This window comes from Lygodium microphyllum, chromosome 13, assembly GCF_053477565.2.
Source record: "Lygodium microphyllum isolate KBCC chromosome 13, Lygodium_microphyllum_v1.1.10, whole genome shotgun sequence".
Classification (NCBI taxonomy): Eukaryota; Viridiplantae; Streptophyta; class Polypodiopsida; order Schizaeales; family Lygodiaceae; genus Lygodium; species Lygodium microphyllum.
The window spans coordinates 93,447,547-93,459,415 of NC_141147.1; the positions used below are offsets into that span (position 1 = coordinate 93,447,547).

An 11,869-nucleotide genomic window follows, 5' to 3' on the forward strand; every position below is an offset into this window, starting at 1 on the left:
ACATGTTCTATAAGGTGGACTCCCGAAAAGAATGGCCTACAAGAATCTAAATTTAACCATGCTTGAAATGGGAAAATTGGAGAGAGGATGAGATATCATGAGAACTTAGAAGCCAACATATGAAATGTGAAGTGGGTTTGCTTGGATGAGTCTACCAACTTCCAAGTATAATGGATTGGGTTGAAAGTTGAGTCCTGCTTTTTGGGGTTTAAGGGACACGCACCTTTTAGACTTCATAGCTCTTCATAATTCACGAGTAGTAGGTAAGTAAAGGTTCCTACGTCACGTCGTCACGTGCGTGCTGGATGAGATTTTAGAAACTGCAAGTCAGCCATCTTCCTATCTGCAAGAGTTCACGACCCTCAGAAACTCACTATTACTACCAACTAGCCTAGGCCTAGCCATGGCTCCCGGACGGAAAGAAGAAGAAGAAGAAGCAGCAGCAGCAGCAGCAGCAGGTCAGCCGCACGTTGTGTTCTTCCCACTGCCCCTGAGGGGCCACCTCAACCCCTACCTCTCCATCGCGCACTACCTGGCCTCCAATGGCGTTCGCGTCACCTTCGTCCACGGCCCCTCCGCCTCCTTCGATCAATCCGGGCCGTCCATCCGGTTCGAGGTCTTTCCGGAGCTGGATGCCATCTGCCCCTCCCCCAAGCCAGGAGGCCACAGCCAGGCCGAACCAGACAGTAAGAAACCCGAGACCGAACCTGATCCCCCACGAGACCTCATGCGCGACATTGCAGCTTCCCTCCGGAGAAGCCTCGAGGACCTCCTCCGCAGGCTTTTCTTGCCTGACAGCAAGTTCCGCCCCCCTTCCTGCATCTTCACGGAGGGCATCTTTTCATGGACTCACGACGTGGCTCTGCAGTTCGGTCTTCCTCGGGTAGAGATCTGGACGCTCTCTGCAGCAGTGTTCTCCATCGGGCTGCACTTCTCGGAGGTACCTGCGAGAGGCCATGCCTTACCCGTGAAGCTAGGTACATACATACTGTATACATGCATGTACATGAGCAGTACATCCATTAGTGTTGAATAGGCCTCCTAGACCACCTGTGCAGCTGCGAGAGTATAGGAATGGAGTTAATGGCTTTGTATGCTGTGTAGGTTCACCGGAAGCGGAGGAGAAGGTGGATTTCATCCCAGGAGTGCCACCTCTGTGCTTGAAGGATCTGCCATTCATGTTGGTAAGGGATACTGCGACAACGAGGGAGTCCATTCTGCGAGCGTTTGAGCGGTGTAAGGAGGCGGACAGGGTGCTGGCGAACACGTTCTACGAGCTGGAAGCGGAAGCCATAGACGCAGTGAGAGAGCAGGCCGGGGTGAGGATAGAGGCCGTCGGCCCGCTGGTGACCACGACGAACCTGCCGAGGAGGCTGACGCGGCCGGAGGAGGAGGAGGACACGGCGTGCCTGGGGTGGCTTCACACCAGGCCGGAGCGCTCGGTGGTGTACCTCTCGTTCGGCAGCCTGGCCACACTGGAGCCCGAAACCGTCCGCGAGCTGGCCCTGGGGCTGGAGGCGTCCGGGCAGGCCTTTCTGTGGGTCATGCGCCCGGGATCGCTCGGGGGGCTGCCCGAGGGCTTCCAGGAGCGGACGCGTGGCAGGGGCCTGATGGTGTCCTGGGCTCCGCAGCTGGACGTACTGGGCCACCCCGCCGTGGGCGCCTTCGTGACGCACTGCGGCTGGAACTCCACCACCGAGGCCCTGGGCGCCGGCGTGCCCATGATCGGCCTCCCGCTCATCGCCGAGCAGAACACCAACCTCCGCTTCCTGGCCGACACGTGGCAGGCCGCCGCCCGCCTGACGCCGGACTACCACTGCCCCGTTACGAGAGACGCCGTCGAGGAGCGCCTCCGTTCCGTCATGACGGGGTCCCTGGGCCTCCGCCTCAGAGAACGAGCCCTCGCCCTCAGCCAGCTTGCCAGGCAGTCCACCGTGTCGAGGGCCAATTTACACCAGCTCGTCGCTGATCTTCGTTCTGGGAAACTCGGACCCATCAAGACACCTGAGGTTTAACAAGGCCGCCGCCCCCCCACCCCAAACAACCACCAACACCCTTTCACAATAGTACTTCTTCATGCCCCTACACAAGCTTAGCTCATGCCACTCCCCAAACCCTACCAACGAAGTGTCAAAGTTGAATGGAGCCTACTTGCCTCATTTTCATAACACCAAATTATTATCCTCCATTCACCTCACAATACCCTATCATCTCGTGCATGGACCGCACACCTTCATCACCTTCTCATTCTCAACAACCTTCTACCACTATCCCACCTTCACCTTCTCATGCTCCACAAGGTTATGCCACTTTCCAAACTTGCCTGAGTCTTGTCCTCTGTACGTTGATGGTTTTGCTTTCAACTTCTCATTCTCCACAAGCTTATGCCACTACCCAACTTTGCCTCAATGGTAACTCCACAAAGTGCAATCTAATACCTCATCACCATAATTCCAATATATTGTGACCTATGCTTGATTTGCTTCAAAATGCAATTAAGTCCTCAAAATTTCCTATGTGAACTTAGGGTCACAAAACATATGTTTGCGATGCGAAAACTTGCACTCTAATTAGACAATACAAAGGCCTTCAACTTTAAACTTGCACTTCTAATTAGACAGTACAAAAGCCTTCAACTTTCCTATCTGTAGATTCATTCTTTCACTTTTGCTAGTATTTGCTATTGCCAATGTTGTTTCAATTATTTTTAATGACGTGAATATATATTGAATTAATACATGATTGGCACCAACATGTGTGTATTGAGAGAGTGCTTTGACTATTTGTATCAAATTGTAGTCCTATTGTACCTAACTACTAAACACTTGCCAAAACCAAGTCGCCTTAAACAAAATCTATGGCCAAGTATTTTTCTCTTAGTTGCCCAAAAATATTGAGTTGGTTCTTGCTTCCCATATGGCTTTAAGTACATAGATCCTTGATACACACCACTTGTTGAGCCCTTCCACTCAAGCAAAGCTACATGCTAAAATTTTAGAACTATTTATCTCCTTTCGCGTCACAATGATTCAAGACTTTTTGTGAGATATCCTTCGCTGCACTACTCTAGAAGCGATGTTGTAGTGTTTGTTTGGCTCCAAAGCTATGAAGTCTTGCCTAGTTGGAAAGGCTTTGGTTGCTACCCTCCATGAGAACAATTGATCTTGCAAAGGAAACTTTAGCTTCCAAATGTCCTCAAGCAACTTCCACAAAAATTCTTATGAGCACTCCAGTTTCCACACTTCTTTGTAGTTGATGCAAGATGGGGAATCACTTAGCAAAAATTGCTTCACAACCTTGATATTTAAACTTTCTACTAAAGTCCTTCCTTCCCAATTACCAAATCACGCACCTTGGCTAGGGTTATATTTAAACCTTGGCCAATACTTGTTAACTCACTAGCCACAAACATCTAAGTAATCCTAAGGCAAGGGGAGAGATTGTACCTATGACATGCCTGATTCACAATCAACCACCATTGTGCTTTTTCCATCCATGATTCTACCTTTCCAAGCCCCATTCACCAGTTTTAGTCCTCTTTTTCCCATCACTTTTACTATTGGGGTGTGAAAGGGGCAAAGCCAAAAGACATTTACCCCTTCATAAATACTTATTGTAGAGGAATTGTACTTGGATTTCCTAATCACTATTGTCCAAGATTCTGGAATGTTTATTAGGATGCTAGGAGCCTTGGCAATCCTCAATGCTTGTGGAGGATCTCCTCCCCCTTGAGACTCCAACTATTGCATAGTTTTTTGTTGCTTTCCTTTAGAATTTCCCATAGTGTCTAAGACTAAGGTACCTCTTATTTTCATGCTTTTAATAGAACTTGGCTCTAAGTGAATGACTTTCCATGCTTGATGTTAACAACTACAATCCTCCCTTATTCTTGGGCACTTTGAGAGATCACATTGATATGGGCACTGTCGTTATTGCTAGAATTTCCATGTGCCCACAAAAATGTTCCCACCAATGAGTCTAATTCCTTCTGATTCCTTGCCTACTAGTAGACAAGTGTCAAATAGATATTCAGCATGGGGTATATGAACACTTGCAATATCTTAAGTTTTACAATAGAAATGTAGCATGGGGTATATGGGCATTTGCAATATCCTAAGTTTTACATGAAGTGTCCAATCACCAACTCTTAGCTTTCTTCCTCATCTTGTCTAGAACCCATTTGGTTCTAGTGCCTTCATTGACATCTATACTGGTAGGAAATCCCAAGTACCTAAAATGAATTCCCTTCCCCACCCTTTTACCATTCCACGAAAGCATGTTGAGGTCATCATGTCTAAGGCTAATTAGAGAGGACTTATTGAAATTTATTGAGAAGCATGCCCCTACACTATACATGCTGCAAATCCATAGCTTTGCCTAACTACTTTTTCTTAGCTTTAATGGACATTAGGTCATCTGCATAACCTTGCCCTAGGAGTTGTTTCCCTTTATGTTTTATGCCTTGCAATGTGCCTTGGATGGCCATTTTGTCTAGCATACAAAAGAGTGGATGTGTGGAGGACTTACCCCTCTTTGAACTCCAAAATGATCCATAAGAGTAACATTGAAGGAGATAAAAGCCTTCCCTTTCTCTCCCAACATGTATGGTACATTTGCCAAGCATACATCAAATCCCATTTTCAACATCACTTTCTTGATGTATGCCCATTTCACCTTGTTAAATGCTTTCTCTACATCAACCTATAGCATCAATTCTTTTTGGCCTAAGGCTTTGGCCCATTCAATAGCTAGCATTGTGTTCAATAGATTATCTATTAAGTTCTTGCCTCTAATAAATCCAAATCGGAGTCCATTTACATGCCTTTGAAGCATTGGGCTGAGCCCACTACTTAGGACTTTCCTAAATAGCTTGTATATCACATTCATAATCTCAATTATTATTTTTATTAGATTGTGGTCATTTAATATCAAGTAAAATTGTGCATCCCAAGTCAAGGTACAAAATCACTTACAATGTGTATTTTAGCTTTAGAAGTAGTCTAACAACTACCTTTATTATCGATACAAGTAAATTCTTTTAAACCTAATGGAGAATCTTGCCATGCTTTTGTATAATCTTGGCTAATGAAAGTCTCTTTTAAAATTCTATTGACATGACACTAAGGTTGGACTTTTTGTGAGCATTGCCATAGACTTTAAAGTCACAAACACATATTTGATGTGTAAAAATGACAATTGCATATTTTCACTTTTGATTTGATTCATATGCTCATATATATTATTACTAAAGAAAATTGGACCCGATAAGCACCATTAAATAAGATGCTTTGAATTGGCTTGAGTAGGACAAATCTTATATTACTTTCAAAAGTCCTTTTGGAGACAATGTCTTCTACCCACCCAACGATGATTTTCAAGAACTCAATTTGACTTTTTTGCATACCAATGTCCTATATGAGTAGGCAAGGGTTATAACTAATGTACTCCTTGGATTTCATTTCTTAAAGAGCATAAATTGAGGTTGTAGAAGTATAATGTCTATAGAACAAATCTAAGTGAGAATTCCCTCAACATGGAGGAAAATATGTTACTCAAGCATTCACATTATTCACACATAGAAATTGAGGACAAACATACCCCAAATTTTTGTGCTTCTATACTTATTACAATCAATTGAATTGTGCATGCACGCGTGCATACGCGCGCGTGCACACACACATGCATGTAGAAATCCATAAAGAAGAGCATTGTGTTCATAATCTTTCTCTATTTATCTTCAAAGTCAAACAATGGTTATAATATATCGATCACTAACTTAAAAATATTGGGTATGTATATCACTTGAATCTTCATTGATTCTTCTGAAATTTTGATACTTAAATAAACAACAATGGGTTGCAACATATTGATCATATACTTTTAGAAAGACGAGTGTGTAATTTGATTGAATTTCCTAAAATGGTTAACCAATATAGTCACTAATCTTCCAAATACATCTCCTCAATCTTGCTTCCAAACTAAGTTATCCCAACACTCTAGAGCCCCACAATCATTGTTGACCTATTGAATCAATACCACCAATGAATAGACAAAACAATATCTTGAAGCCAAGCTTGGCAAGACTCTAAACTCATGGTAGATACATGTTCCACCAATTCCAACTCCAATTAGAGTCTCACAAATTTAAATCTAAGCTCCACAAGCTTTGCAACATAAGATGGCACTAAGTTTAACAATTTCAAGTGAATGAAATTAATAATCACACTCTTTCTTTGACGTATGTTACAAATTCAATTTATTAACTCTTACATGACATCCCATTACATCAATACAATGCATTTTACTCTACATATTGTATAGGGGCACTTAACATGACCTATCCCAAACTTTTGATATTCACTTAATGCTTAATAAGTGAGACATTGTGAACTCAATTCTAAAAGGTGAGACATGAAAATATGCTTGATCTCTAAAAATATACATTGAAAGTCTTTAGATCTGTACTAGGAAGAATGTGTCCAACAATGATCTCGCAATTCAAGGAAAACCTCATATGCACAATAGCAATAAATCATAGTAATCATTTTAATTACAATGATATGAGATCACTTTGATATTATACAACAAAGAGACAAAAAATGAATTGAGTTGCTTTAAATAACAACAAATGTAAGAAAAAAGGAAACTAAAAAATGATGTACTTGACAAATTGTAATGCCTTGTTTATTCTATACAACTCAGCTATGTAGCATTATGAGGAACATGCTTATCAACAAGCATGATTTCACATCATTTTAAGGGCATGAGAATAATAACACTCTATATCGTCTATCTCCTGGACCTCTGGTCCTATCTTTGAAACTGTCTCTGTAACTCTCTATGGCACTGCAGTGCTTTGTACTGCAGTGTTCTGTCTTGTACTGCTTTGTCCCTTTGTTGGCAGGTTGAACTTCACAGCTCTTCTTGGAAAATTGGCCCCTTCTTCTTGTCAAGATTGTGGGAGAGAAGGAAGGAGTCTCACTTGTAGCTTTCTTGCTTGCACAATGGGGGAATACACACAAGGGTGGAGGCTGAAAACAGTTTTCCTCTTCTTAGTTGTGTAAGCCAAAAAAGCTCTCATACAAAGAAATAGAAGAACCCTATATATGGGTCTCAAACCAAACTCAACAAACTAAAGTGGCATACTAACTGAGCCACGAACTAGAGTAGATAAGGATAGCTATCATGTAGCTATTATTCATTGGCGGTGTACCAACCGCATCTGCAACTGACAAGTCGGTGACATAAATGCACAACGGTCACCCTGGCATATCGCGAGTGGAGCTCAATCTCTCAACACTCCCCCTTGAGCTCAATCCCAATTCCTGCACACCAAGCAAGTCTCTGAACTTGCGCAGCTTCTCTGCGCCCAATGCCTTCGTAAATATGTCAGCTACCTGATCCTCTGTGTTGACATAAACTAGATCAATAAGACCTAGTAAAACCCTCTCTCGCACATAGTGATAATGCACCTCAATGTGCTTTGTTCTAGCATGATAGACTGGGTTATTTGCCAAGTGTATACTACTCATGTTGTCACAATAAATGACAACTGGCCCATCTGTAGGCTGATGCATATCATAAAGTAGCTTATGCAACCAAGCTACCTCACATGCAGCCATTGTTGTGCCCCTGTACTCAGCCTTTGTGCTGGATAAGGAAACTGTAGGCTGTTTCTTGCTGCTCCAAGTGACTGCAGCACTCCCAAAAGAGAACACATATCCATTGCTAGATCGTCTATCAGAAATGCTACCAGCCCAATCAGCATCAGTGTATCCATGCAACTGTATCTAAACCCCAGTCTCATAAAATAGTCCATACTGCAATGTGGACTTCACATACCTGAGTATGAGTCTAGCCGCATCCAAATGCGGTTTCCTTGGAGCCTGCATAAACTGACTTACCAATCCAACATCATAGCTCAAATCTGGCCTGGTAATAGTCATATAAATCAAACTTCCCACTATGTGTCTGTACATAGTAGGGTCTTCCAAAAGCTCACCTGCATCTACGCTCAGCTTCACATTCTGCTCCAAAGGAACTGAAATAGGCTTACAGCCTGTCATCCCATATTTGGACAGCATGTCCAATCCATACTGCCTCTGCAAGAGCTGTATCCCACTTGGTGATCTAATCACCTCAATGCCCAAGAAATAAGCAGCTCTCCCAAATCCTTCATCTCAAACTTTTGCTTCAATAGCATTTTCACATGAAGGATATCTTCATCACTGTCACCTGTCATAATCAAATCATCAACATAAATGACAAGTAGCATAATACATTTCTATGTTTTTCTCACATAAAGTGAGAAATCTGCCTTGGAAATCTGAAAGCCAATAGTGACAAGATACTGTCCTATCTTGTCAGACCATGCTCTAGGTGCTTGCTTCAAGCCATACAAGGCTTTCTTCAACCTGCAAACAAACTCAGGATGAACAGCATGCACATAACCTGGTGGCTGCTCCATATAGACCTCTTCTTGCAAATCACCATGCAAGAATGCATTCTTTACATCCATCTGATGTAAAGACCATTCCTTTGATGCAACCATAGCAATGACTGCTCTTACGATTGCCATACTTGCAACCAGACTGAATGTTTCTTCATAGTCAATGCCATATGTTTGTGCATACCCCTTGACTACTAATCTTGCCTTGTATCTGTTCACAGAACCATCTGCATTGTGCTTTACCTTATAAACCCACTTACAGCCAATTGCATTCTTACCTTTAGGCTAAGGTACCAATTCCCATGTAGCATTTGCTTCCAAGGCATCCATTTCTTCCTCCATGGCTTTCTCCCATTTTTCTTTTCCCATGGCTTGCTCAAAAGAAGTGGGTTCTGGTTCCTTTATCACTTTGACCATATATGCATAGTGAATGGCTGTAAATCCATCATATTTCAGCCTATCCACAGGATACCTACTCAAAGTAGGTTCACTCCCAGGTGCTCTCAAAACATCCCTGGTCTTCCTTACTCCAGGTATAACAATAGAAGAAATACCCAACTCATCATCAATGCTCTGTTCTGAGCCACTGGATTTACCATCCACATAAGAGTGACCTGCATTCACATCAAACATGGGCTGATCTACCTTCTCTTTTCCTTTTCTTGACACCTGCATACCACTATTTGCACTGCCTTGAGAAGATTCTCCTGATCTCAATCTGCCTATCCATGGCGAAGAATGTGAACCACTACTAGAGGACGCTCCAGGTCCACTAATATCTTGTGACTGCTGTTGAGAATTCTGTGCAGCATTACCATTTTGTGCATCTACATCATCAATCACATTTACTGGTTTATACCAGCTACTCATCTCATCAAAAACAACATCTCTGCTCACTGTAAACTTACGAGTAGAAGGGTTATAGCATCTATACCCTTTTTGCTCTGCAGAGAGTAACCAATAAAGATGCACTTCTCAGCTTTTGGATCCAACTTGGATCTCAACTCATCTGGCACATGTACATAGGCAATGCAACCAAAAATTTTCAAATGAGAAATATCTGGTTTCCTACCAGTATACCTCTCCTCTGGAGTCATCCCATGTATTGCTGCAGTGGGAGTCCTGTTCATTATATAGACTACTGTAGCAACTGCTTCAGCCCAGTAAAAATCTGGCAAGTCTTTTTCATTGAGCATGGCACGAGATACCTCTCCAATATGCCTGTTTTTTCTTTCTGCAATTTCATTTTGCTGTGGGGTATGACTGCATGAATATTGCTGCTTTATGCCATGCTCCTGCAAGAACCTTGCAAACTCATTTGAGAGGTACTCTCCCCCTCCATCTGACCTTAGGCATTTTATTTGCAGGCCTGTTTCTTTTTCAACCATAGCTTTAAGAGTTTTGAAATGCCCAAAAACTTCACTTTTCTTTTTCATAAAATACACCCAAACTTTTCTGCTATAGTCATCAATAAAAGTGACAAAATAATGACAGCCTCCAAGAGATGCAGCTTTAGTAGTCCACACATCAGAGTGGATTAATTCCAATGGCTTCTTACTCTCTTGAGCATGTCTAGGAAATGGTTTCCTTGCCTGTTTTCCAAATTGACAGGCTTCACATACCTTATGCATTTCTGCAACCTTGAATTTAGGCAATCCTGCAACAATATTTTGGGCCTGCATTGATTTAAGTTGCTGTACATTAACATGACCAATGCATTTATGCCAGATATCAATATCTGCAACTACACCAGTCCCATGTGCAAACATTGCTGCACTCAATTCAGGCATGTCTGCATCCAACGTAAACATTCTGCCCTTCTTATTTCCTTTTGCTATCAAGTGACCTTTATTTTTCATATCCTCAACAAAGCATCCATGAGGATTAAATCTGACCTGCAAGCCCTGCTCAACCATTTGACCAACAGAAACCAGATTCTTGGTGATATTCGGGACATGAAATACATCGGATAGGTATTTCTTTTTCCCATCCTGCATAGACAAAGGAATTTTTCCAATCTGCACAATAGGATGTACAGTATCATCACCAGTCTCCACAAATCCTGGTTTTTCCATTTTCCTTGCATCCTCCATCCATTCTGCATGACCTGTCATGTGGTTTGATGCACCTGAGTCAACATACCACACATCGTTGCTTTCTTCTGCACTTGTCACAGAATTATTCATGTGCTGCACCATGAACAAATGCTCATTTCTATCACCCTGTCTACTAGAAGATGCATAATTTCCTTGTTGCAGTTTTCCATTCATGATGTCATTCTGCTTTTTATAGCAGTCTTTAGCCATATGACCCATTTTACCACAGTAGTAGCATTCAACATTACTGTTTGCATTTTGGCCTCTTTGCCATCCACCACGACCTCTTTGGCTCCCCCTGCCTCTAGAGTTACCACGTCCTCCTCCATAGGACTGGTTTTCTTGAGTTTGCTGCATATTCTGATTTCTACCACGGCCTCCAAATCGGCCTCCTCTACCTCTGCCTCTACCTCTTCCAGCATTTGAGTAGAAGACAGTTTCTTTTGAAGTTCCTCCTGAAGAAGATGCACCACCATTTCTCTGCTCCTCAGAAATTAGAAGAGCAATCAACTCCTCAAAATCAGGAAATCTTTCATGAACTGAAATGGATGTCCAAAACTGTGCATAATCCTTTCCTAGACCATTCAAGGTCACAGAAACTAAATCATCATCTTCCACTGGCGACCCAATGGAAGCAAGTGCATCTGCAATCTTCTTCGCCTTCATGTGGTAGTCATTGATGCTCATACTTTCTCTTTGCACATTATGCAACTCTTGCTTGAGCTGCATTTTCCTGGCTTGCGTATTTGTGCTATACATTTTTGACAAAGTATCCCATGCCTCCTTTGGCGTACTTGCATCCTGAATATGCACAATCATAGAGTCTAAAATACTGATAGACAGCCAGTACATAACTTTCCTGGCTCTCTCATGCCATGATTTGAATGCCTGCATTTGCTGTTGATTGGGAACATCAAGAAGAACTGGTTCTTCTTCATTTCCTGCAACAAATTCCCAATATCCTTTTCCCATAAGGAAATTCGTCATTCTAAACTTCCATGCTTGGAAGTTGTTCTTGTCAAGCTTTTCAGTTACAATCTGTGAGAGAGAATCAGACGCCATTACAGAACACTGCAAAAAACACAGCTTCACCCTCACAAGGGCAAATCTGCAAAACTGGCGAAAGTGGTATTTGACGACACAGTCACTTCCTAGTGACGATTTTGCATATACAGGAACCAAGGATGATTCTGTAACTCCCAATGTCTCTGCGCACAAGCATATGATGCAATTTCTACAATAACTTTTCACTGACCTGTAGAATAGTGGTCGCACAGCATAAAATAGGGTCTTTTCCTGAGTGCGTGCAGAAAACTTCTGCCTC

At 42.5% G+C, this 11,869-nt stretch overlaps 1 protein-coding gene across 1 annotated transcript; it reads left to right on the top strand.

The window, feature by feature from the left end:
* The first annotated feature begins 328 nt into the window (after positions 1-328).
* Positions 329-2,701, top strand: LOC148026910 (UDP-glycosyltransferase 85A3-like). Its single transcript, XM_087690539.1, has 2 exons — positions 329-977; positions 1,105-2,701. The coding sequence occupies exons 1-2, from the start codon at positions 404-406 to the stop codon at positions 2,013-2,015; spliced, it is 1,485 nt and encodes a 494-aa protein (XP_087546665.1). The 5' UTR covers positions 329-403; the 3' UTR covers positions 2,016-2,701.
* The last annotated feature ends 9,168 nt before the right edge of the window (positions 2,702-11,869 follow it).